The 26,068-nt window shown below is 61.7% G+C and overlaps 1 protein-coding gene across 4 annotated transcripts; it reads left to right on the top strand.

The window, feature by feature from the left end:
• The first annotated feature begins 207 nt into the window (after positions 1 to 207).
• CLUH (clustered mitochondria homolog) lies at positions 208 to 22,640 on the top strand. Of its 4 annotated transcripts, none has more exons than XM_038759012.1 (26): positions 208 to 356; positions 12,310 to 12,503; positions 12,944 to 13,115; positions 13,346 to 13,489; positions 13,618 to 13,745; positions 13,874 to 14,028; positions 14,129 to 14,254; positions 14,631 to 14,778; positions 15,106 to 15,198; positions 15,341 to 16,035; positions 16,350 to 16,567; positions 17,322 to 17,426; positions 17,540 to 17,640; positions 17,834 to 17,986; positions 18,220 to 18,282; positions 18,486 to 18,730; positions 18,912 to 18,996; positions 19,127 to 19,280; positions 19,382 to 19,521; positions 19,781 to 19,861; positions 19,972 to 20,097; positions 20,401 to 20,522; positions 20,645 to 20,738; positions 20,873 to 21,007; positions 21,104 to 21,177; positions 21,280 to 22,640. In XM_038759012.1, the coding sequence occupies exons 1-26, from the start codon at positions 245 to 247 to the stop codon at positions 21,416 to 21,418; spliced, it is 4,002 nt and encodes a 1,333-aa protein (XP_038614940.1). In that variant the 5' UTR covers positions 208 to 244; the 3' UTR covers positions 21,419 to 22,640. The 4 variants fall into 4 exon arrangements, with proteins under 4 accessions (XP_038614940.1, XP_038614938.1, XP_038614941.1 ...); XM_038759010.1 differs by lacking the exon at positions 208 to 356 and adding an exon at positions 8,876 to 9,610; XM_038759013.1 differs by lacking the exon at positions 208 to 356 and adding an exon at positions 10,154 to 10,194.
• Positions 22,641 to 26,068: the final 3,428 nt, after the last annotated feature.

The raw sequence follows: 26,068 nt of genomic DNA, 5'->3' as shown, positions 1-26,068 counted from the left end.
CGACGGGGGGGGGGCGGGTGTCTCTTTAAGGCGTTTGCGAAAGCGGCGGCGGGGGTAGTTTGGCCCTGCGGGGCCGCCGTGGGAGGGGCTGGGGCGGCCGTGGGCGGGGCTGGGGCGGGGCCGGGGTCAAAGGTGACGGCGCGGCCCACGTGGGCGGGTGACTCTGTCCTTCCCGCAGGAGCCGCGGAGGCGACAGGGCACGAGGGTTACAGGCGCCCCCGGACCCCCCCGGAGCCCCCCGGCCATGGTCATCAAGACGGACGAGCTGCCCGCCGCCGCCGCCGCCCCCGCCCCCACCGAGACCCCCGGGGAACCCGGCCCGCACAGCGGGGGGAAGGGGCGCCTGGGCCCACCCGGTAAGCCCCCAATTGGGGAGGGGTCCCCGCCCCCTCCGACCCCCGGGGGACCCGTCTCACCAGTTCGGATGGCTCCCAGAAGCCGCCCCTCCACCCCCAGTCTAACCTGATGTAGGACAGATGAGCCCTATGTAGGATATTACTTTTCATCATCATCATCAATCGTACGAAGTGCTTGGGAAGCACAGGTTGGCCACAGCGTGGCCCAGTGGAAATCAATCAATAGTATTCATTGAGCACTTACTGTGTGCAGAGCACTGTGCTAAGCGCTTGGGAAGTACAATCAATCAGTCGTATTTAGTAAGCGCTTACTGTGTGCAGAGCACTGGACTAACCGCTTGGGAAGTCCAAGTTGGCGACGTCTAGAGACAGTCCCTACGCAACGGTGGGCTCACAGTCTAAAAGGGGGAGACAGAGAACAAGACCAAACGTACTAATAAAACAAATGGAATAGATATGTACAAGTAAAATAAATAGAGTAACAAATATGGACAAACATATATACAGGCGCTGTGGGGAAGGGAAGGAGGTAAGATGGGGGGGGTGGAGAGGGGGACGAGGGGGAGAGGAAGGAAGGGGCTCGGTCTGGGAAGGCCTCCTGGAGGAGGTGAGCTCTCAGTAGGGCCTTTTAGACTGTGAGCCCACTGTTGGGTAGGGGCTGTCTCTATATGTTGCCATTTTGGACTTCCTAAGCGCGTAGTACAGTGCTCTGCCCACAGTAAGCGCCCAATAAATACGATTGATTGATTGATAATAACGGCGGCATTTGTAAAGCGCTTACTAGGTGCAAAGCGCCGGGGAGGTTGCATGGTGGTCAGGTTGTCCCACGGGGGGCTTACAGTCTTCATCCCCATTTTACGGACGAGGGAACTGAGGCCCAGATAAGTTACCCAAAGTCACCCGGCTGACCTAGTGGATAGGGCACCGGCCTGGCGTTAGAAGGTCATGGGTTCTAATCCTGGCTCCGCCACCTGTCTGCTGTGTGATCTTGAGCAAGTCACGTAACTTTTTCCAGCGCGTAGAACTGTAATAAATGCCGTTATTATTAATTGGCGGAGCCGGGATTTGAGCCCCTGACCTCTGTTCCCCTTCTAGACTGTGAGCCCGCTGTTGGGTAGGGACCGTCTCTATATGTTGCCAACTTGGACTTCCCAAGCGCTTAGTACAGTGCTCTGCACACAGTAAGCGCTAAATAAATACGATTGAATGAATGAATGACTCCAAAGCCCGGGCTCTTTCCACTGAGCCACGCTGCTTCTCAACTCCCGGAAGCTGCCCCTCCACACCCGATTTAAATTGATTTAAGACAGATGAACTCTGTGGAGGATAATAATAATAATAATGACGGCATTTATAAAGCGCTTACTATGTGCAAAACGCTGTTCTAAGCGCTGGGGAGGTTACAAGGTGATCAGGTTGTCCCACGTGGGGCTCGCAGTATTCATCACCATTTCGCAGATGAGGGAACTGAGGCCCAGAGGAGTTGTGACTTGCCCAAAGTCACCCAGCTGACAATTGGCGAAGGCAGGATTTGAGCCCCTGACCTCTGACTCCAAAGCCCGGGCTCTTTCCACTGAGCCACAATGCTTCTCAACTCCTGCCCCTCCACACCCGATTTCAGTTGATTTAGGACGGATGAGCTCTGCGGAGGATGTTAGCGATGGTAGAAATAGTCTTCTGGGGTTGGAGAATGGAATTTCCAAGATGGTGAGATCAACCAGTTGGTGAGTGGAAGAGGTGGAGTGGAGCCGAGTTAAGGAGTGAGAGGAAGCGGGTGGCCGAGGGGGTCAGCACAAACGTCTACGTGGATAGTGACTGTCAGCCCGTCGTTGGGTAGCCACGGTCTCATATCTGTTGCCGAATTGTACTTTCCAAGCGCTTGGTCCAGTGCTCTGCACACAGTCAGCGCCCAATAAATACAATCGAATGAATGAATGAAAAGAGAGGTGGCGGTAGAAGCAGTGTGGCAGTGGAAAGAGGTCATGGGTTCAAATCCCGGCTCCGCCAACCGTCAGCTGTGTGACTTCGCTGGGCCTCAGTGACCTCGTCTGTAAAATGGGGGTTAAAACTGGGAGCCCCCCCCCCCCACCCCATGGGACAACCTGATCACCTCGTAACCTCCCCAGCGCTTAGAACAGTGCTTTGCATGTAGTAAGCGGTTAACAAATACCATCATTATTATTATTATTAACGAGAGCCCCCTCCCCCAAGCCACCCTGTAAATGGGGCGGGGGGGGGGGGGGTCTGGGAAGCCGGAGGGGCGGGGAGGAATGGGGGGCTGGGCTGCCAGGCCGCCTGGCCCCGCCCCCTCGCTGAAGGTCACCTTCACCGGACGCCTTGCTCGGACCCTCCCCCCGGAGGCCGCCCCAGCCCCGGCGAGGAGCCCCCCCCCACCTGCCCCCCCCCCCGGACACCCCCCTCCGGGTACCCCGCCGATGGTACGGCCGGGTGCCCCCCCTCCCTCCCCGGCCAACCACGTGGTATCGCCCGGCAGGCCCCCCTCCCCAAATGTCCCCTTCACCGGGCCCCGCCCCCTCCCTCTTTGCCGTTTAAAGACACACACACACACACACACACACACCCCACCCACCCCCCACCCCCCAACCGCGACCCCCCCCCCCCCCTGACCCGTCCAGAAACCACCTGCCTGCGTGGTCGCTGGGCCCGGCTGCTGCACCCCACGTGTGGGCCTGCCTGCGTATGTGTGTGTACACGCGTGTGCCACATGTGTGTCACGACCTCCCGCTGCAAGGTGCGAAGGTGGGCCTGGGGGTGCTGGGGACCCGGGCCTTGGTCCTGCAGCGACCCCGGACCCTCCCCGGGTACGAGGCAGACTCGAGTGGGCCCGGGTGTGTATGCGCTATGGGCCCTTGGGGGTATGCACCCTATGAACCGCCCACCCCCCCAGCAGCGACTTCAATCAGGTGTCAAAGCCCCATAGGTAGAGGGGTCTCCCACCCCCTTTTCAGTTTCTTTTAACATTTAAAGCCGCTGAGAGGAACACAGGTAGGCCCACAGGTTTGATATAAGAAAAGCAGAGAAGCAGCGTGGCTCAGTGGAAAGAGCACGGGCTTTGGAGTCAGAGGTCATGGGTTCAAATCCCAGCACCGCCAATTGTAAACTGGGTGACTGGGCAAGTCATTCAACTTCTCAGTGCCTGTTACCTCATCAGTAGAATGGGGATTGTGAGCCCCCCTCCCATGGGGCAACCTGATCACCTTGTAACCTCCCCAGCACTGAGAACAGTGCTTTGCAGAGAGCAAGCGCTTAATAAATGCCATCATTAATATCATTATTATTACCTAAGACCTCCAGCAATCACTCCCTGCCCCTAGAGAACTGGGCTCCCTAAGCTTGCCCCTTGTTGCTGGGAGTGAGCCCGCTGTTGGGTAGGGACCGGCTCTATATGTTGCTAACTTGTACTTCCCAGGCGCTTAGTACAGTGCTCTGCACACAGTAAGCGCTCAATAAATACGATTGAATGAATGAGTGTGGGGGATGTGGGGTGGGAGGAGGGGAGGGGGGTTCCCTTTTCTAGAAGCAGGTGGTCAGTGCATGTGTTCAATCAGTCATATCTGTTGAGCACTGTAGTGAGTACTTGGGAGAGTACAACGTAACAGGGTTGGTAGGCATGGTCCCTGCCCAAAGCAAGCTTACGGTCAGGGGCCTGGTGAGGGTGGGCCCCCCTATGGTTGTGCACCACTCAAACCTGACCTCTAGATGTGGGTTCTGCCCTCCTCCGTGGCAGGTGTGGAAACCAGGTGTGGATCTGGGCCTTCACACCCCAGCTGCGCCGTCCCAGGCCTCCGGTGGCCGTCAGCTTCCATCGGTCATCCCCTCTTGGCTGTCCAGGCTGTGGGGAAAGACACCACGCTGACACCTGAGTATCCCCCATCTGCCACCCCTGGGGCAGCTGCCCTCCCTGCTTCTTGGGTCCACCCCATACTGTAGGACTCTGAATTCACGGGCGGTAGTCTCCCCCAGCCACCCGACCCTCGCTTGGTTCTCCTGGAGGTCTGGGAGTGTTGGGCTCAGGATGAAAAGGAAGGCCACCCACCACCCCCGGCTTTCTCCACCGTGGTCCAAGTTGCTGTCAGGCCGACTTGGGAGAAAGTAGCTGGAGCAGGCCCTTGCCTCAGCTCTGACCCCTCACGTGCACGCGTGTCTGTGGGCACATCCGTGTCTCTGTGAGCATGTGGTCTCTGAAGAGTGTGGGCGGGACCCTGGAGCTGGTGCGCTCCCCCACCCCCCTGCAGACCACTTTACCCGTTTCCACAAGGTGTTTGTGCCTGGATTTGATCATTAACCAGTTAAATTGCGAAAAGTGAGTTGGTGCCAAAGTTGTTGGTTGTTTTTTGAAAGGCAAAGTTCATCCTGGTCTCTCCCTTGGGAGGTGGGGGAGCGGGGTGGGGTTTGGGAGGGGTGTGCAGAGGCAGGTGGGGCCAGACAGGTTACTTTCTCTTTTTTTTTTTTTCCTGGGCCTCCCTTTCCCTCCCCCGCCACCCCCAACCCGCCCCTGCTTTCCTAGTAGCCCTGGTCTTGTCTGGGTCCAGCACAGCGCTGGGGGGAGGAGGAGGAGGAGGAGGAGGAGCTCACTGCCTTCCCTCACTGGCAGAGTTGCACAATCCACCCGGTGCATTATGGGAGAGCTGTCTCTCTTTTCCCTTTCCCATTTTGTCCTTGGGCCCCGGGTATGGGCTCTGCCCCAGGAGGAGTCCTGAGGACGGGCAGGCTGGCAGCCCGCCATTTCCTGGGCCTGATCCTCCTGGAGGCCTGCTGGGTGCAGGGAGCAGTGAGGAGAGACAGTCTCAGTAGGCTGCTGTTTTAGAGTCTGCCGTTTGCAGAGAAGGGTATGCGTGTGCCGGCCCCCTCCCGAGGCCCGGCACTCGGAGCAGCCAAACGTTAACTTGCCCGTTCTCCGCAGGGAGCAAGCCGGGGGCGGACTAGGCCCTGCTAGGCCCACCTGCCCTGGGCAGCGGGGTGGGGTACTCAAGTGGATGGGAAGCCGGGGGCCTGTGCCGCATCTGATGCCTTGAGGTGGGGCATGGGGTCCGAGTTTTTCAGGTCGGATGAGACTGACAATCCCCATGTTTCTGTGAAAGGATGGCTGGGGTCTAGGGCGACCTCATCTTACCTCAGTGAACCTGTCCATTATGGTCAAGGCAGGAGGGAGCTGAGCACTCATGTTCACCCCCCCCCTTTTTCCCCCCTAGCCACTCTGACTTTGGGGAGCGGTGCTGGCTTAGTTCTTCCCAGCCACCCTATACGTCCAGGGTCTCAGCTGAATGCCTGCCCACTGTCTCAGTACCTCGGGGGAGTAGGTAGGGGCCCTAAGCTGCTTCTCCTTGGACCCTTAAGCTCTAAACTGTAAACTCGTTGTGGTCAGGGAACGTGTCTCTTATATCGTCATGTTATATTCTTCCGAGAGCTTAGTGCCCTGCACACAGCAAGCGCTCAATGAATATGATTAATTGAGGCCATGGGCAGAGCTGGGACCCGCTGAAGCATCTCAGCATCTGTATGGGGCGGAGGGGCAGGAAGTTGAAGTCCAGCTTGGTGTGCAAGGTCAAAGGTCAACAAGGCCACAGGCCCACTGAGGCTGGGAGGGCTGAGCCGGTGAAGGAAGGGAATCTCTTTGGGGTTGAACCTGTTGGAAATCAGGCAAGTCTGGGTTAACTGCCCATTGGGGCCATCTCCTGGCCCTCAAGCCCAAGGCTAAGGTGCCCTTGGTATGCGTGGCCAGCCAGGGAAGGACATTTTGGGTTGGGGGCCAGTACTCTATGCTCACTGCCCTCCAGGATTTTGTAGTCCAGGATTATGCACTTGAGATCCCGCTCCTCCTCGGAGCGGTGAAGGGATGGGGATAAGGAATAATTAACTTTTTGGGCACCCCCTGCCACCAAAGCACCAGCACATGTACACTTTAACCCGGAAGGTTAAGTGAGGGAAAGCAGGCTGTGGATTCTTTTTCTCTGTCCTGCCCACAGGGTTTAGCCATTCAGGGGCCTGTTGGGAGAGTCAAGGAAGATCCGTGTGGAAAAAGGTCAAGTGGGGATCGGTGACCCTTCAGCCGTGGCGAGTTCTGGGGGCCTGGTGTCCTGGCGGCCACAGGGCAGGATGCAGGAGCGGAACTTTATCCCGCCCAATAGGGACTTTCTCATTTCCCTTGGGTGGGTAACGTGCATGTTTGCTCAGCTCAGGGTCAGGACGCTGCCCTTGGTGGGGCCCTGGGGGAGTCCCTGAGGGAGGCAGCTGGTTTAGGGGGTGGGTGGGTCAGTCCATGGGGGGAGGCGCGGCCCCCTGGGCTTCTTGGGGGAGAAGGCTGAGACCAGGGAGCATGTTTTGGGGGTGGGGTGCTATGCCCAGGTGCCTGGAAGAAGGGCTAGGCTGCCGGATGGAGGGGCAGCAGCAGGGCCCCAGGGCCGGGCCCACCCCAGGGTCTCTGGTTCTCCTTCAGTTGCCACATGCTGCCTGGCCAGGCCCCTACCTCGTTAGGGCTGACCACCAATGGGGGTTCAAACTCAGGCCTGGTCTGGGGCTCGCCCCGGCATCCCTAGGCCTGAGAGAAATCGGGCAGCAGGAGAGAAGCCGTAACACCCGGAACCCGCCCCCTCCAAGTGGCAGTCACGGTGTACGCTGCACGCTCACCCACCTCCCCCCACCAGCAGCACCCCGCTCCTGCCTCCGACAGCCTGGCCGGGGAGCTGATGCCCATCAGCATCCCTCTTCCTCCTCTCTGGCATGGCCAGCCAGCATGGGGACCCTGGGCTTGGGGATTCCAGTGGAGGGGTTGGGTGGGGGGGGTAGCAAGGCGGGACAGGGCAGCCCAGCAAGCCCTGGAGAGGGCAGGGGTGGGTGAGAAGGAGCAGAGATTAAGCAATGAGAGCATTGAACAGGAGGGAAGATTGAGGCATAGTCTCTGTCTCTCCCTGCCAACCATCACAGTGGAGCCAGGTGGACTTTTTTTTGTGGTATTTAAATACTTACCATAAGCAAGGCACTGTACTAAGGCTGGCTAGATCCAAGGTAATGAAGTTGGTCATTAGACCCTGTCCTACATGGGGGTCAGTCTTAATTCCGATTGACAGAGGGTAACTGAGGCACAGAGAAGTGAAGTGACTTGCCCGAGTTTGCACAGCAGACAAGTCACAGAGCCAGGATTAGAACCTAGGGTCTTCTGACTCCCAGGACCATGCTCTATCAGGAGTTTGGCCTGGTGGACTAAGGGAGATCTTGACTTGGATTTGGGAGTTTTGGAGCCCCACCGCCATAACTAGTTGGTGTTGGGTGTGGTGGGAGGCAATTCTGGAGTCAAACTCCCACCCCCCACCCCCCCACCCCAAAATTGGCACGGGGGATGGGGAAGAAAAGCCCCGGGGTTGTGCCCCTTGAGTTCAGAGTGAGGCGAGGGCACGGAGGTTGTGGGGGCGGGGCTGCCTGCCTCTGCTGCCCGGGGGAGGGTAGAGTTGGGGTCCGGCCTCCCTGTGGTTGGGGCACCCTGACCCTTTGCAAAGGTAATTACGGTATTTAAGTGTTCACCGTGTGCCAAGCACTGGACGCCGTCCCCGTCGCAAGTGGGGCCCACAGTCTAAGGGGGAGGAGAATGGCGATCGAATCCCCGTTTGACAGATGAGGAAACTGAGGCCAAGAGAAGTGAAGTGGCTTGCCCAAGGTCACCCAGCAGGCCAGAGACGGTGCTTGGATTAGACCTGGGGCCTTATGACTCCTGGGCCTGAGCTCTGTCCACTAGGCCTCAGGGAAGGGGGAGGGGGGAGCTGATCTGAATGCCCGGGAGGGAGGGGCACTGGGTGGGACCAGGGCTGAGGTGGTACTGGGTGGTCGTTTCCATGCCGGGGTTGGGGGTTGAGGGCATGGAGGTGAGAGTGTCCATGCATTCTGTCCTCCGGGTTCACCTCCCCGGGCCCCAGGCTCTGGAGGCTGCTTTGTGCCTGGCTGTTTAGTATGGGCATCTGCATGCCCGTTTGCCCGCCTGTGCCATAGCAACAAGCTGTTTGCTCATTCTGGGCAGTCCTGAGAGACTCCCACCGTCCCGGTCACCACCTCCGGACCACTGGGCTCGCCTCCTCCCGCCAGGCCCCGACGTCCTTCCCGCCAGCCTCAGCCCTCGGGGTGAAGTTCAGCTGCAGAAACTTTCTCTGTCCCTCAGGAAGAGGTGTCGCGTTTCTCAGCGGTGGGGCAGTGGCGTGTGGTCGCTGACAGAGCAGCTGGGGTGGGGGCGGGAGTGGCCAGGCTCTGAAGGACACATCGGGTCGGAGTTGGGGGGGGGGCGGCAAGAGGCAGGCGGAGGCCTGTTGTCGGGAGGGTCCGGAGGCCCGAGCTGGGGGGCTGCCAGCCGAGCCCACCTGGCTCGGATCTGTCGTCTCCTCGTCCCACCGCCCATGCTCCCCTGCCCCTGGGCAGGGGGTACTTTCGGAGGGAGGGGCCAAGGGACTGACCAGCCAATCGCGCGGAAGATTCGAACCAGGCTGTCCCGGGCCCTCGGAGCGGGTGGCAGAGGGGGAACGTGAGTTGGGGTGAGCCAACCTTCCGGACTCAGTCTCCTCTCCGCCACCCGCCTCCGATGGCCTGGACTGGCATGTTAGCCGCTTGCTGCTGCTGCCGGCAGCTGACCGAGACCCTTTTCCGAGTCCGGCCTCGCGGCCCAGGCATGGACGAGGAGGAGGAGGAGGAGGATGAGGAGGCCCCTCTCCTGCCCAAGCCTCCCGCAGCCACTCTCCACGCCGGGCCCACCGATGGCCCCTACCCGGATCTGATCCCCGGCAGGGGTCCGAGAACCGTGGAACGGGGGGCGTGCAGTGGGAGCTGGGGCCCTGGGCCGCCCCCCACCGAGTCGGCACCTCGTCCTTCGCCCGTCCTTCTGGCTGACCTTGGGCTGGGGGTGGGGACAGGGAAGCCCGGCCGGCCCCAGCCGCCCGGGGGAGACAGGCGGAGTGGCGTGAAATCTGAAGCCAGCGAGCCCAGGGCCAAGCCAGGCAGGGAGGGCCAGCCACCCGGGGGTCGGGGGTCTCCCCACCCGGCTGCCGAAGGCGAGGTAGGGGGCCCAGCCCCACTGCTGCTCCCCGCAGAGGCAAGCCAGGGAGCCCCGAGGACCAACACCCTGACTGCTGGTGGGGCTGGCCCTTCCCACCAGACTAGATCTTGCTCCAGGCCATCCAAGTGCTCTGGGGGCCCTGGCCCCGCCCCTACCAAGCAGAAGAGGAGGAGGAGGAAGAAAAAGCAGCTCCCCAGTGGAGGTGGGTTAGGGCTGGCGGGGAGGTGCGGCGGGGCCAGCCTGCCCGGCCCCTGGAGGAAAAACCAGTTGGGAGGAGTGCAGAGCAAAGCGGCCCAGTAAGGCCTTGCGGAAGCCAGGACCTGAGGCCGGCTAAGGACGAGCCATGAGATTGCTGCGGGTTACCCCCTCCACCGGCCCACCACTATGAGCCAGGTCCCTGAGAAGTTGGTGAAGCCCGCCCTCATATACAGACTTGGGATCCCCTCAGTCCCGGCCCTGCAGGCAAAAAGGGCAAGTGGGCCTGAGGTGGCTAGCTACCTGCAGCCTCTTCCTCTGAGCAGTGGGGGTTCTCGGGGCCTGGCCTGGCTCTATTTTTGTCTAAAAGTGGGCAAGCAGCTGGCAGCTGTGACCTCACAGAGCTCCAAGAACCCCTGCAGACCCCCGGGCAACAACTAGCCGGCCCAGGCTGGCACCAAGGACTGGGACCTGAGAGCTCAGGGGTGTCCCTTTGGTGCCCCTGGCGTTCCCACTGCCCGGCCCCTGGAGGGTCACGGGGTGGTCAGTGGCTTCAGGGAAAGCCGGAGGGTCGAGTTCTCGCCGGATCCTGTAGGTAACAGTCTTCCCCTCCGTGTGGGAGCCGCAACAAGGTCCACTGGTTTGGGGGAAGGGGGCTGGGGGCACATCGAGGGGAAGGGGCAGCAAGGCCCAGCCACACTGGGGCACTCCCGAGGGTCCCAAGGCTAGTTGGAAAGAGTGCCTTCGAATGTGGCTGCCCCTACTTCTGAGCAGATAATTTCTCAGAGGGGCCGGTGGGAGTTGCCGAAGCGAATTGGCAGAGCGAGGTGCCCCGGTCCCCTCCCACTCTGGAACCGCCCCGGCACTGCCCAGCCTGGGCCTCAGAGCGTCTCTCTGAATCCAGGTCCTCGTCTCCCTGGGCTGCTAGTCAGTACTCTTTCCCCGAAAAGTGGGGATACCTTCTCTCTTCTCCTGTCCCCCTGGTCCCTTCTCAGCTCAGCAATTCCAGGGCTTTAAATCCTTCCCAGATAAGACTCCCGAAACACAGAGATCATCTGGCTTCCCTGCCCCCAGCCCGTTGAGGCCCGGAGGGGAGGGCGGAAGAGGGCTCTCCTGAGCCGAGGTGTTCTGGAAACTCATTTCCCGGCCTCTCTTGGTATCGTCCACCCTACGGCCTTCTTGGCCTTAAGGAGTGTGGGAACTCCTTGAGGTCTAACTGAAATCCCTCCCACTGTGGCATTGGCACGGTCAAGCCAGAGGCTGTAGGGGAGGGGCCGTCCCCTTCCTCCACTCCAGCTCCCCAGCGTGGGGGCCAGGCCCCCTCTCTCTTGCTCTGCTGAGCCAGACGGGCAGGTTTTGTAGCGGGTGGGGGTGTGTGTGTCTGCAGCCTTGAGCCTTGCTGTGTTGCTGCCGGGGCCAAGGCAGGAAGGGTGGGAGGGAACCAGACACCGCCCCCCCCCCCCCATTGCAATCCCCACCCGAGCAGGTCCGGTTACCGCCCCGCCCTGCCCCCCGCCCCACTCCGGCCCCCTGCGTGGTCCGGGGGCCCGAGCTCAGGGTCCCTCCTGAACTCCCGGGGACTGGATCTCCAGTGCCCTGTGCCGTTTGGCCTCAGGGGGAGTGTGATCTCTCAGGGAGATTAGGGAGCCGGCTCCAACGCGCGTGTGCACGTATGTGCGCGCTGGCGGCCCGGGCCAGGTTGGCTGCCTGTTTGACTTGGTGGAAGGTAGGGCCGGGCCTGTTGCAGGAGACGGATTCAGGGGGAGGAGACGCGGAAGCCCAAAAGCGGCAAGGTCGGCGTCCATGCCGAGGCCGTGCGGTCTCGGGTGACACCCGGTGGGGTGGGGGGGGGTGGCACTGGAGACGGTCGGTGGGTCCCCCACTCTGGGTCTCTGGGGGCCAGCAGGGGTGTGGAACCGCCCTCCACTCCCACCCCAAGGATGCTGAGGGTGACCCAGCACCCCCCCCGGGCTTAGGCAGAGAGACGGGCAGTGGGGTGGCCACCCGGAGGTGGGGCTGAGCTGCGGCCCCCTGGCATGTGGCTGTTTGCTCTTCCTGAGCCAGGACGCGCCTCCCTTGCTCCGCCTCTCTGCTCGGCCTCAGTGTCTCCGAGGGCCTGGCAGAGCCGCCAGGGGCCTCTCTGGGAACCCTTGTGGGTGGGTGTCGGGGGGTGGGGGGAGAGCAGTATCCATCCATCCTTGCCCTGAGCCAGGGCCCTTCCGGCCCTAGGCGACACTGGCCCGAAGGACCCAGAGGAGCCGTGTGGTATTGGGTGGGGATGATTAGGGCCTCACGGTTCCCTGTCCTGCATTTTACAGAGGAGGAAACTGAGGCCCAGAGAGGCTAAATGACTTGCTCACAGCCACCTAGCAGACCAGTGGCAGACCTGGGGCTCAAACCCAGGTCTCCTGGCAGCCAGTCCCACACCCTTTCCAACGGACCATGCCACTCCCCAGCGGGTCAGGACAGTAGCTGCCTGGGGCCTTCCTGTCTGTAGAGCTTGCTTCCTTGAGGGGGGCCTTCAGAGGGGTGGAGGTGGAGGGCAGGGGCCCAGTCTTCTGCCTCCAATGGACTCTCCTCTTTGCCAGGGCAGTGTCCGATAGGCTCACAGAACATCCAGTGGGGCGGGGATGCCCGTGCGGTCTTGGGCCCTGGGCCTCAACGGCCCCTTAACCCTCCCCCTCCCCTCCCTTTGCCGCCAAGCAGAGCTCCTGCCGGTCATGGCGCTGGTGAATGGGGGCAGCGAGAATGGGAAAGAAGAGGCGCCACGGGAGAACGGGCATGTCGAGGAGGAGGAGGAAGACGGGGAGCCAGGCGACGAGCAGGAGGTCATCGTCATCCAGGACACAGGCTTCACCGTCAAGGTCTTCGCGCCAGGGACCGAGCCTTTTTCTCTACAGGTGCGGAGGGGCGACGGGAGGAGGAGGGCGGCCAGCCTGTCAGGGAGAGGAGAGCCAAGGTGGAGTCAGGGGTGGCAGCCACAGGCCGAGAGGGCGTCCCTGGGCTGAGCCCAAGCCGTCGCACCTCTGCTGAGGAGAGCCCTTCGGCGGGAGGCCTGGCCCCGGCTGAGTCAACCCAGCCTGCCCAAGCCTGTGGAGTGGCTTCCGGGGAGCGGACCGGGCTTAACCCCTGAGGGTGGTGGCGGCCCCAAGGCAAGGTCTAGCTAGACCCCCTATCCCAGGACAACCCAGCCCCTCCTCTCATAGACAAGGGCAAGCTGCTCCTCCTCCTTCCGTCCCCAAGGAGGAGAGACCTTGGGGTCAGAGGCTCCGGGGCCGGATGAGAGAGGGCAGAGGGGGCACCCAGGTCGGCCCCTGACCGTTGGCCCCGTCGGCTTCAGGTCTCTCCGCAGGAGATGGTGCAGGAGATCCACCAGGTGCTCATGGACCGCGAAGACACCTGCCACCGCACCTGCTTCTCCCTACAGCTGGACGGCAACATCCTAGACAACTTCGCTGAGCTCAAGACCATCGAGGGGCTGCAGGAGGGGGCCTCGCTCCGAGTGGTGGAAGGCAAGCCCTCCCCCTCATCCCACCCTGTCAGGGGCTGGGTCAGAGGGAGGGCGGCCTGGCTCCCCGCCGCGAGGGTGGGAGAAGGGCACAGGATCCCGGTCACCCTGGGGCCTCACGGGTCCGCATCTCTGGTCAGTGAGGGGGATTCTGGGATTGTTTCCTCTGCACCGTGTTCCCGGCCTTCCTCGGCCCCCACCATCAATGCCCTTGCGGCTCTCCTCCTCCCCCAGAGCCTTACACGGTCCGCGAGGCCCGGATCCACGTGCGCCACATCCGGGACCTGCTGAAGAGCCTGGATCCGTCCGACGCCTTCAACGGCCTGGACTGCAACTCGCTGTCCTTCCTGAGCGTCTTCACCGACGGCGACCTTGGCGGTACGGGCCCGGGGGGCGGTGGTGGGGCCCTCTGGGAGTTGGGGGGTGGGGAAGGGAGGGCTTCCCCTGCCTGCTGTGGCCCCGGGTGGGCGACGGCAGGGCACCCATGGCAGCCTCCACCCCCACAGACAGCGGCAAGCGGAAGAAGAAGGGTGGGGAGCTGGAGCAGATCGACTGCACGCCCCCCGAGCACATCCTGCCCGGGAGCAAGGAGCGGCCTCTGTGCGCCCTGCAGCCGCAGAACCGCGACTGGAAGGTGGGGCGGCCGCGGGGACTGGGTTCAGCGTCTGCAGGGGTCTGACCAACCCCCGGTGGGAGGAGACTTAGGGGGAGGGTGACTGCCTTGGCCGGCCACCCCTGATGCCCGTGCTCCCCACCTCCCAGCCCCTGCAGTGCCTCAAGGTGCTCACTATGAGCGGCTGGAACCCACCCCCCGGCAACCGCAAGATGCACGGAGACCTGGTCTACCTGTACGTGGTCACGGCCGAGGACCGCCACGTCAGCATCACCGCCTCCACCCGCGGCTTCTACCTAAACCAGTGAGTAGGGGGGCGCTCCTCAGATGGACTCTGGGCTCACGGCATGGGGGCGGGCGGGCGGGGTGGGCTGGGGAGGTGAACGCGCCATGTCCCCCTGCAGGTCCACGGCGTACAGCTTCAACCCCAAGCCTGCCAGCCCCCGCTTCCTCAGCCATTCCTTGGTGGAGCTCCTCAACCAGATCAGCCCGGCCTTCAAAAAAAACTTTGCGGCCTTGCAGAAGAAAAGGTATGGCGGGGGGCCTCCCCTATCCTGCCCCTGGGTGCGGGGCGCCAAGGGTTGTGGCCTCGCAGCAGGCCCCGCTGAAGGGCTTGGCCTTCAAGTGGGCAGGCGCAGCCCAGCCCTGGAGAGGGGGGCAGGCTTAGCATTGGGACCCCTTCTGTTCTCTCCGCACCGGGTGGGGAGCGGTGGGACCTGGGGCCCCCGACCAGCTGGAGAAAATGAGCCCCAAGAGTAGAGCCTGGAGTTGGAAACTGGCCTTCACCCGGCTGGGCTGGGGGATGCCGGGTGCCCCGGGCTCGGTGAAGGGCCGGGGTGGCGAGTAGGGTCCTCGTCCCTGGAGCTGATGGCTGCACCCCCTCCCCACCCCAAACTCTGACTGCAGGGTACAGCGCCACCCCTTCGAGAGGATCGCCACCCCATTCCAGGTGTACAGTTGGACGGCACCCCAGGCCGAGCACGCCATGGACTGTGTGCGGGCTGAGGACGCCTACACCTCGCGGCTGGGCTACGAGGAGCACATCCCTGGACAGGTACCCGCCTGCCCATCGTCCTCGCCCCCTGCCCCGGGGGGTCAGCACCCAGGCATTCCCAAGGCCCGTCCACTCTCCTTGGCCTGTCATTGTGGCTCCAGGTTGAAGAGGGGTAGGGCCTGGGCCCAACCCTGTCTGAGGGAGTGGCTGTGGTGGTTCAGGTGGTGCAGTGTCTGCCCTTCCCATCTCCCCGGCGTGGAGCCCTGGCAGAGTTGTGGCATCACCCCTCTAAAAACCCAGCGAGGCCAGGGTGGGGTGCAGGTTGCACTCTGCAGAGCGATGGCCCCCTGACCCTCGCCCTCCTACCTCCCCTCTTCCACCCACCAGACGCGGGACTGGAACGAGGAGCTGCAGACAACGCGAGAGCTGCCCCGGAAGAACCTGCCTGAGCGGCTGCTGAGGGAACGCGCCATCTTTAAGGTACGGGGGGCGCTGGTTCTGTGAGGGTGGGCAGCTGGCACCAGTCCCCCCGACACGGCCTCTCGGCTCCTGAGCGCCCAGACTGACCGGTAGCATCCGCCCCGGGGACTTCCTCCCTGAGCCGAGCCCCTGCTCCCTCCAGGTACACAGTGACTTCACGGCGGCAGCCACCCGGGGGGCCATGGCGGTGATCGACGGCAACGTGATGGCCATCAACCCCAGCGAGGAGACTAAGATGCAGATGTTCATCTGGAACAACATCTTCTTCAGCCTGGGCTTCGACGTGCGTGACCACTACAAGGACTTCGGGGGCGACGCGGCCGCCTACGCCGCCCCCAGCCACGACCTGAACGGCGTGCGCACCTACAACGCCGTGGACGTGGAGGGCCTGTACACGCTGGGCACCGTGGTGGTGGACTACCGCGGCTACCGCATCACGGCCCAGTCTATCATCCCGGGCATCCTGGAGCGGGAGCAGGAGCAGAGCGTCGTCTACGGCTCGGTCGACTTCGGCAAGACGGTGGTTTCGCACCCGCGCTACCTGGAGCTGCTGGAGAAGACGGGGCGGCCCCTCAAGGTGCAGCGGCATCGGGTGCTCAACGAGCACGACCAGGAAGTGGAGCTGTGCTCCTCGGTCGAGTGCAAGGGCATCGTGGGGAACGACGGGCGCCACTACATCCTGGACCTGCTGCGCACCTTCCCGCCCGACCTCAACTTCCTGCCCGGGGCCGGCGAGGACCTGCCCGAGGAGTGCCGTCGCCTCGGCTTCCCGCGGCCCCACCGCCACAAGCTCTGCTGCCTCCGTCAGGAGCTGGTCGACGCCTTCGTGGAGCACAGGTTGGGGGAGAGGCTGGCGGCGGGCCAAGGTGGGAGGGGAGGGGGCGGCCGACCGTTCTCCGCACCTGCTCTCCCCACGGCTCTAGCCCCAAGTCACCGGGGCCTTGGTAGCGCAGCGGGTGAGGTGGGGGTCAGCTGGCTGGGTCTCCCTCTGAGTCCCACATAGCTGGGCCACTGGGGGCCCCAACTTGGCCACAGGACGCATGTGTGAGTGTGTGTGCGCGTGTGTGGCTGTGTTTGTGTACACGCACGCACGCACACACACACACACTGCCCAGCTGGACCGAGCCGGCCGGCGTCTCCCCGGTCCCCAGGTACCTGCTGTTCATGAAGCTGGCGGCCCTGCAGCTGATGCAGCAGAAGACGGGCAAGGCGGAGAGCGCCCCGCCACTGGAGAACGGCACCCCCTCCCTGACCTCGGGGGGCGAGCCCAAAGCCGGCGAGCGGCCAGGGTCCGGGCAGGCCGAGGAGGGCGGGAGCGGCCTGGCCCAGGTCAAGGAGCTGGCCGAGTCCGTCGCCTCCGAGGGCGCAGGTGGGTCTCGGGGGAGAGGGACTCAAGTTGGGTGGGGCTGGGAGGCCATGGCGGGGTGGGCCTGCTACCTGGGCTCCAGCTTCCTCTTGCAACCCTGCCGTCTTCCTCGTCTGGACGAGCAACTCGCTCGTTGGCTCGAGTGGGGAACGCCACCTGTCTGCTGTGTGATCTTGGGCAAGTCACTTAACTTTTTCCAGCACTTAGAACAGTGCTTTGCACATAGTAAGCGCTTAATAAATGCCATTATTGTCATTAAATTGGCGGAGCCGGGATTTGAGCCCCTGACCTCTGTCCCCCTTCTAGACTGTGAGCCCGCTGTTGGGTAGAGACCGTCTCTATATGTTGCCAACTTGGACTTCCCAAGCGCTTAGTATAGTGCTCTGCACACAGTAAGCGCTCAATAAATACGATTGAATGAATGAATGACTCCAAAGCCCGGGCTCTTTCCACTGAGCCACGCTGCTTCTCAACTCCCAGAAGCTGCCCCTCCACACCAGGTTTAAATTGATTTAGGACAGATGAACTCTGTGGAGGATAATAATAATAATAATTGGGGGTTTGGGGGAGCTAATGCCCTCGACTTTCAGTGGGGTTGCCTCGGCGTAGACTGCTTTGTTCCCAGAGGAGTGAGTGGATCCTTTGTGGTGGGACCCCGAAGATGTGGGAGGTGGATTAGAATGCCTGCCAGGCAGCGGGCCCAGCGGTCTTCCCCACCATCGTAGAGTGTTTCACTACATGTGCGTTGCCCACACAGTGGATCCCAAGAGCCGGGAGGTGATCCAGAATGCCTGCAAGGCCGTGGGCTCGGTGAGCAGCACCTCCTTCGACATCCGCTTCAACCCGGACATCTTCTCGCCAGGTGCAGGCCGGGAGAGGGCCCGGGCACTGGCACGAGTTGGCGGTGGGGACCCCGGGCTCTGCCCTTCCTTCCCCGGGTCATTTTCCCCCCCCAACCCCTCTCCCCGTAAACAGGGGTCCGCTTCCCTGACTCCAGCCGGGAAGAAGTACAGGACCAGAAGCAGCTGCTGAAGGATGCGGCGGCCTTCCTGCTGTCCTGCCAGATCCCCGGCCTGGTGAGGGGGCGGAGCGGCGACTGGACCCTGGCGGGGAGGCGGGGGCGGGTGGCCGGACCAGAAGGGGCTGCTGCAGGACACGGCGACCTTCCTGCCGTCCTGCTGTAGCCCTGGCCCGGTAAGGGGCAGGACTGGAAGCACGAGGACTGGGGGCCCGCACCCACACTGAGTCCGGGATGCCCCCAACCCCCAGGTGAAGGACTGCGTGGAGCATGTGGTTTTGCCCATGGACGGGGCCACCCTGGCACAGGTCATGCACCAACGTGGTATCAACATGCGCTACCTGGGGAAGGTGGTGGACTGCGTGATCAAGAGCCCAGCCCGCCCGCAGTTGGACCACGTCTATGTGAGGACCTCGGTCTCCTCCGCGCGGCCCACCTCCAAACGGCCCCCCCCACGGCAATCAGGGCTGGCTGGGCCCACCCCCCCCCCACCTTTGACTGGGGCCGGGGAGCAAGTGTCTCTGCCCCCGTTCCGACCTCGATCACCCCACTGTTCTCCATCCCTGGGAAGGGTGGCTGGCAGAGCAGGAATCATGCCACCGCTGACGGGGCGGGCGCGGCTCCTCTCCTTCCACAGAAAATCGGCATCAGCGAACTCATCACCCGCTCGGCTAAGCACATCTTCAAGACTTACCTGCAGGTACGGCCCAGCCTCAGCGCCCGTGTCTGGCTCTCTCCGGCCCGGTCTCTGAGGCCCAGCTGAGGTTGGGGGGGCCCGCTGAGTAAGCTGTGCTTGGGAGGGCCCGGGAAGCTACCCCCGAGGGGCCGGGACGCTTCTCTGTGTTTTCAGGAGGAACCCACAGAGCCGCCTTGTTGTCCCCTCCCTCCACCCCCCCACCTCAGGGCGTGGAGTTGTCGGGCCTGTCTGCGGCCATCAGCCACTTCCTCAACTGCTTCCTCAGCTCCTTTCCCAACCCCGTCGCCCACCTCCCAGCCGACGAACTGGTCTCCAAGAAGAAAAGCAGGAAGAGGAAGTCGCGGACCCCCGGCGGGGCCGACAGCACCGCCTGGGCTGCCTTGACGCCCCAGGAGCTCTGGAAAAACATTGGCCAAGAGGCCCGGGACTACTTTGACTTTGATCTGGAATGGTGAGGGGGATGACCACAGACCCCCACGTCCCTGCCCATCAGTGGGGGTGGGGGGGTGGGAGGGCAGAACTGGAAGGCCCAAGATTCCCCCCGGCTGACGGAGATGTGGCCACGTGGCTGGCTCTGGGAGGGGCTCGGGCGAGGGTCTGTGTGGGTGCTGAAGGCTTCTGGTTTTCCCCAGCGAGAGTGTCGACCAGGCGGTGGAAGGGTATGGCCTGCAGAAGATCACCCTCCTTCGCGAGATCTCCCTGAAGACTGGAGTCCAGGTGAGGGTCCCCACTCTTCCTTGGCCCCCGCCATTCCCACGGTCCCCCCGGCAAGAGCTGCGCCAAGGCTGGGGGCGGGGTGGAGGTGAACCGCCTTCTGATTTGGCCCCGCTGGGCCTCGCCACCGCAGATCCTGCTGAAGGAGTACAGCTTTGACAGCCGGCACAAACCGGCCTTCACGGAGGAGGACATCCTCAACATCTTCCCCGTGGTCAAGCACGTCAACCCCAAGGCCTCGGACGCCTTCCACTTCTTCCAGAGCGGCCAGGCCAAAGTGCAGCAAGGTGTGGCGGGCCGCCGACCTGGGGGCCGGAGGGAGGTCCCGGGGGTGTGGCGGCACGGTGGAGTCTCCCCCATGCCCGATGTCCTCTTCTCCACCCGCCAGGATTCCTGAAGGAGGGCTGCGAGCTCATCAGCGAGGCCCTGAACCTATTCAACAATGTGTACGGGGCCATGCATGTGGAGATCTGCGGCTGCCTGCGCTTGCTGGCCCGCCTCAACTACATCATGGGTGACTACTCTGAGGTGCGGGCTACTCGTGCGCCTGCGTGTGCAGGCGTGTCCTCACCGGCCCCTGCTCTCTGCCCTCATGGGGCTGTGTTGGCTCTAGACCACGGAAGAAGAGGAGGAGGAGGAGGGAGAGAGGGCAGGGAGGGTGGCCCCCAAAGGTTGCAGTCCCCTCCGGGACACGTGGGAGTGAAGCTGGGTTTGGAGGGCGATGGCTGGCTAGAGCGGCAAGCCCACCTGCTCTGTTCCCTTCTTCCTCCCTGCACGCCCCATCCAGGCCTTGAGTAACCAGCAGAAAGCCGTGCTCATGAGCGAGCGTGTATTGGGCATCGAGCACCCGAACACCATCCAGGAGTATGTGAGTGATGCCGGGGCGGGCACAGGAGGGGCTGGCAGGGTGTTGTGGCCAGAGGCGTGTCACCCAGCGCTCACCTGTGCGTGTCCCGGCCCCACCCGCCGCCCATGCAGATGCACCTGGCACTGTACTGCTTTGCGAGCAGCCAGCTGTCCACGGCCCTGAACCTGCTGTACCGTGCTCGCTACCTCCTGCTGCTGGTCTGCGGGGAAGACCACCCCGAGATGGCCCTCCTGGATGTAAGTCCCGACCACCCTCTCCTCTCCCCCCTCCTGGGCTCGTGGCACCACAGAAACCTCCTGACAGGTCAGGGCGAGTTGGCATGGGGCAGCGGGGGCAGCGGAGAAATGCCAAGGGCCAGGGCTTCCCCTACTGTCCCGAGGCAAACTGCAAGGAGCGCAGCTGGTATTCACCGAGGCATTCACCCAGACACCCACCAGAAGCAGTGAGAGGGACCTGGGAGCGGGGATACCTGCCACACCAGTCTGAGGGGCCTCCGCCACCCCGGGTGAACCCTCCACATCTGCATTCCTGCTCCCCAGAACAACATCGGGTTGGTGCTGCACGGGGTGATGGAGTACGAGCTGGCGCTGCGCTTCCTGGAGAACGCCCTGGCCATCAACACCAAGTACCACGGGGCCAGGTCCCTCAAGGCGGCCCTCAGGTCAGCACAGGCCCCGGCCCGATCCCGACTGACCGCTGGGAAGCCAGAATCCGGCCCTATTCGCGGTGCCGGTAGGGGGGAAGGGACAGCGATGAAGGATCCTCACCCAGCCTGTTCCACAGCCACCACTTGGTTGCCCGAGTGTACGAGAGCAAAGCGGAGTTCCGATCAGCCCTGCAGCACGAGAAGGAGGGGTACACCATCTACAAGAACCACGTGAGCAGGGGCGGCCCCCAATCCCACCTCCGGGGCTCCAGCTCAGACGCTATCCCCTGGGGGGATGGGGGAGGGTCCCGGCCCCCTCTCAGCCTGGACCGGGGGTCCTGACCTGTGGGGTGCCCGGCCCGCAGCTGGGGGAGCAGCACGAGAAGACGAAGGAGAGCTCAGAGTACCTGAGGTGTCTGACGCAGCAGGCGGTGGCTCTGCAGCGCACCATGAACGATATCTACAAGAACGGCTCCAACGCCAACATCGTTCCCCTCAAGGTGGGGCACGGGGAGGGGACCGCGGGGGGCTGGGCGGGGACTCAGGGGGGCCCGGGGCTGGGTTTTCTGACTGGGCCGTGTCCCACCGCTGTCCAGTTCACAGCCCCTAGTATGGCCAGCGTCCTAGAGCAGCTCAACATCATCAACGGCATCCTCTTCATTCCGCTCAGGTGAGGGGCCCGGCGGGAGGATGGGCCTCGGCCGTGGGTGGGGGCGGGACCCTGGCCTTGGCGCCCACGCCCCCGGCTCCTCCCTGCCCCCGCCTTCCGCAGCCCAAAAGACCTGGAGAACCTGAAGGCCGAGGTGGTGCGGCGACAGCAGCTCCAGGACCCCGACAAGCCCAGCGAGCCGCTCCCTCTCCCGCTCCCCTCAGCGCCCGGCCAGGAGCCCTCCGCCCCCACCTCAGCATGAAGCGGCCCCGGGGTGGGGAGAGACCCTCATCCCATCCGTCCCCTACCTCCGGGGAAGCAAAAAGCCGTCGCCACCCCTGCCCCTCCGCCCCACCTCTTCCCCGACGATGCTGGCGAGATGAATGCCCCCACGTGGAGACCTGTCGGAGCCGTGAAATTGAGGTGCGGGGGGGGCGGCGGGAGGCCCAGTGGCCCCCCCCCTCCCCGGCCCTGCACTGTGTGCCCGTGCTCCTGCCTGGAATCTGTACATAGACCACCCTCCGCCACCACCACCCCGTGCCGCCCCCGACGGATTGGGTGAGACGAGTGCATTACTCAGGTCATTTCAAAGTTTCACGTCGAGAACGCACTGCTTCTGCCGCCTCCCCACCCCACCCCCTGGTCTGAGAGTGTGGGCCCCGCAGCACACCCTGACCAACCCCTGCCGGGAGCTGGGTGAAGGGATGCGCGGCTCTTGGGACCGTGGCAGAGGAGCCTCTGCACCTTCCCGTGAGAGGGGCAGGCCGGGCCTCAGTGGATCCCACTGTCCTGCTCCTGTTGTGCGGGGTGAGGAAAAGCCCCGGGCCCATCCGTCCATCCGCTGGGTCTCCCCTGCCTCTGGGGGTCGGGGCCGGTTCCACCCCTCCCTACCGTCCGCAAACACGCACAGTCCCCGCTGACCTCCAGGCTGAATGCTTCCTGCAGCTCAGCCTGAGCGAGCGCGCCAACCCCATGCCCGGTGCGGGAGGGGATCCAGGACTGAAGCGCGAGTCTGGAGAAACCACATTTAAAAAAAAAAAAAAAAAACCACTTTAAAGAGAACATCTGAAATCAGTGTTAGTGTTGCATTTCCCCCTCGGAATGCCTATGTCCTGACATGATACTTCCCCTCCCCAACCCCCTCCTGGATGGGGGTCTGGGTTCTCTCTCCACTATCCCCCTGCCCTTCAGTAGCAGGGGGCAGAGGGATGGGACAAGTGCCCCTGAGCCCCTTACCCTCTCAACTTTGACTTGAGGGAGGGGAGCCCCTCCAGCTGCTGACCCTGGGCAAGAGGGCACTCATGTGTCCTCACGGGGTGGGTGGGCAGGCCGTGACCACCCCCACCGCCTTGTTTTAAAGCCAAGAGTGTGTGAGTGAGTGCGTGCGAGTGTGTGTACGCGCGTGAACGGGGCATGGGCTGCCTTCCTTGTTTTTAGCCATCACATCTGCGTCACACTGGAATAAAGGGAGTTTTTAAAGCCTGCCGGCCCTAGTGTCCAGCTGTGGCGGGGGCAGAGGACAGGACGAACTGGCTCTGTGCCTGGGACCCGGCCTGCCTTGGGTCTCACCGGCCCGTTCTTGGCTGCGGGTCCTTGGCCTTGTCGGCCTTGCACCTGCCAGCTGGCCCTGCTGCTAGGAGAAGAGGCGGCATTGGTACTGTCCCTCCACCTGCATCAGTCCCATGGTGGCCTGTGCCTAGTGCCCTGCCCCCCGTCCTGTCCCAGCCTGTGGGTGGGCTGTTCCTCTGAAAAGATGGGACAGGACTAAGTGTGCCCCCCACCCCTCACCTGTTCATCTCTAGCTGCCCGCCTTCCCTGACTCAGCCAGAAGGCTCAGGAAGTGACCCTGGGCTTGGTTTGGAGGGAAGGGAGTCCACCAAGCCCTAGCGGACTAGACGACCCAACTAGATTCCACCAAGCTTTTAGCACCGTGTTGGGCCCCCAGGAAGCCCTTAACAAATGTCCCCCATTGCTCCACTCACCGAAAGTAGCTCTGAGTGAGCAAGATGGGGCTGGTTTCTTCAACGCTGTGGGGCTCCACCAGGAAAGGGGTGAGGTGGGACTGCAGCTGCCCCCTGTACCTATTCGGCTCAGCGAGGGAAGGAGCCATGGGTGGAGAGGTCACCTGCTACTGGGCCCCAGGGGTGGGAGCGGAGGGGCCAGTAGGGAGAGGAGGACCTGCCGCAGCCCAGGGAGCAGGACAACCTTCACTTCTCTGCTCTATTCCTCCACCTCACTTTCTCCCTACTGTTCTAAGTGGAAAGCTGCTGGCGGGCTGATCCCTGAAAGTGGGGGGAAGTTGGTGGGTGGAATCTGGGCCTTCTGTTTCCCATTGCCTCGCCCCTAATATCCTGTGTGAGACCAGGATGATTTGGGGATTTCAGGCCTCATCTGAGCTCTTGAGCCCAGTGCCTGACCCCTTGACACAATCTTATTTATTGAGTGCTTATTGTGTGCAGAGCAATGGACTAAGTGCTCGCAGCATGGCTCAGTGGCAACAGCCCGGGCTTTGGAGTCAGAGGTCATAGGTTGAAATCCCAGCTCTGCCAAGTGTCATCTGTGTGACTTTGGGCAAGTCACTTCTCTGGGCCTCAGTTACCTCATCTGTAAAATGGGGATTAAGACTGAGCCCTCCGTTGGACAACCTGATCACCTTGTAACCTCCCCAGCGCTTAGAACGGTGCTTTGCACATAGTGAACCCTTAATAATAAATGCCATTATTATTATTGTTATTACAACATTCCCTGCCCACCACAAGCTTGCGGTCTAGGGTCTAGAGCTTACAGAAGAGACTTCTCCACCCCCTGCTGCCACTCTGACGGGGGTAGGAGGACATAGGTGAGCAGCAGCAAGACTGAGTTTAAGTCCCCAAGGAGACAGAAGAAAGCAGAAGGGCCAGGTCCACTTCAGCTCGGAGGTGGACCCTTGTCCCATCCAATCAATCAATCGTATTTATTGAGCGCTAAATGTGTGCAGAGCACTGTACTAAGCGCTTGGGAAGTACAAGTTAACATCTAACCTCCTGCTCAGAGCAAGGTTTGGTGGGAATTTGGCTCCAGGCCAGAGTCTAGGATAAGGGCTCTTAAGGGAAACTGAACCTGTTCTGCTAAGACAAGGGGAAGACACGGGATTCAACCCCTCCCCTGGTCTCCGTGATTATCCCGGCCTTGGCCTTGACTTTGTCAGCTTATTGGCCGCCCTTTACTCATCATCATCATCAATCGTATTTATTGAGCGCTTACTATGTGCAGAGCACTGTACTAAGCGCTTGGGAAGTACAAATTGGCAACATCTAGAGACAGTCCCTACCCAACAGTGGGCTCCCAGTCTAAAAGGGGGAGACAGAGAACAAAACCGAACATACTAACAAAATAAAATAAATATAATAGATATGTACAAGTAAAATAGAGTAATAAATATGTACAATCATCATCATCATCAATCGTATTTATTGAGCGCTTACTATGTGCAGAGCACTGTACTAAGCGCTTGGGAAGTACAAATTGGCAACATCTAGAGACAGTCCCTACCCAACAGTGGGCTCACAGTCTAAAAGGGAGAGACAGAGAACAAAACCAAACATACTAACAAAATAAAATAATAGAATAGATATGTACAAATAAATAGAGTAAAAAATATGTACAAACATACATATATACAGGTGCTGTGGGGAAGGGAAGGAGGTAAGACGGGGGGATGGAGAGGGGGACGAGGGGGAGAGGAAGGAAGGGGCTCAGTCTGGGAAGGCCTCCTGGAGGAGGTGAGCTCTCAGCAGGGCCTCCTTTCCCCACCCGGGCCAAATAGGACGGGGGAAAGGGGTCTCCCCAGGCTCGCCTCTTAATCCAGCGCAGCTCGGTGTCCTCAGTTTCCCCCGTGGTGACTCTTCCGTTCCTGGTCCCGGGAGGGCGGCGCCGAGAGGCTTTGGTGGAGCGGCCGACCTGAAGGAAGCACGGGAAGGAGGGTCTTTTAGACTGTGAGCCCACTGGTGGGTAGGGACTGTCTCTAGATGTTGCCAATTTGTACTTCCCGAGCGCTTAGTACAGTGCTCTGCACATAGTAAGCGCTCAATAAATACGATTGATGATGATGAAGGAGGGTCATCCCACCCGCCGCCACAAGAGGGCGGCAGCGAGCGGGGGAAAACGGGACCCAGACCGGGGGGAGGAAAGGGCAGAACTGCAACTCTTACTGAGGCCACAGGGTGGCGGCACCGAGAAGGGCGCGGACAACTGCGTTGCAGCAGACCGAACTAGAACCCCAGGGGGCAGCACTGAGCTACTATAGCTCTGCTCCCCGTAGCCCCCCCACCCCCCTTTTCCCAGGAACTTGTGGCCTAGAGACAAAGAATCAATCAATCAATCAATCAATCGTATTTATTGAGCGCTTACTGTGTGCAGAGCACTGTACTAAGCGCTTGGGAAGTACAAGTTGGCAACATATAGAGACAGTCCCTACCCAACAAAGCAGAGAAGCAGCGTGGCTCAGTGGAAAGAGCACGGGCTATATGGAGTCAGAGATCACAGGTTCAAATCCCAGCTCTGCCAATTGTCAGCTGTGTGACTTTGGGCAAGTCACGTAACTTCTCTGGGCCTCAGTTACCTCACCTGCGAAATGGGGGTTAAGACTGAGTCCCATGTGGGACAACCCGATCACCTTGTAACCTCCCCAGTGCTGAGAACAGTGCTTTGCACAAAGTAAGTGCTTAATAAATGCCATCATTATTATTATTATTAAAGCAGGCTGGGAGGGAATCAATCATATTTATTGAGCGCTTACTGTGTGCAGAGCACTGTACTAAGCGCTTGGGAAGTACAAGTCGGCAACACATAGAGACAGTCCCTACCCAACAGTGGGCTCACAGTCTAGAAGGGGGAGACAGAGAACAAAACCAAACATACTAACAAAATAAAA

This window comes from Tachyglossus aculeatus, chromosome 17, assembly GCF_015852505.1.
Source record: "Tachyglossus aculeatus isolate mTacAcu1 chromosome 17, mTacAcu1.pri, whole genome shotgun sequence".
NCBI lineage: Eukaryota > Metazoa > Chordata > Mammalia > Monotremata > Tachyglossidae > Tachyglossus > Tachyglossus aculeatus.
Note: the sequence above shows the minus strand (reverse complement) of the source record. Positions and strands in the feature narration are given on the sequence as shown.

Coding starts and splice junctions, on each gene's coding strand:
- CLUH (XM_038759010.1), top strand. CDS start 8,938: ATGGCCTGGACTGGCATGTTAGCCGCTTGCTGCTGCTGCCGGCAGCTG. Junction 19,522..19,780: donor TCATGGGTGACTACTCTGAG/GTGCGGGCTACT, acceptor CGCCCCATCCAG/GCCTTGAGTAACCAGCAGAA. Junction 19,862..19,971: donor CGAACACCATCCAGGAGTAT/GTGAGTGATGCC, acceptor CCGCCCATGCAG/ATGCACCTGGCACTGTACTG.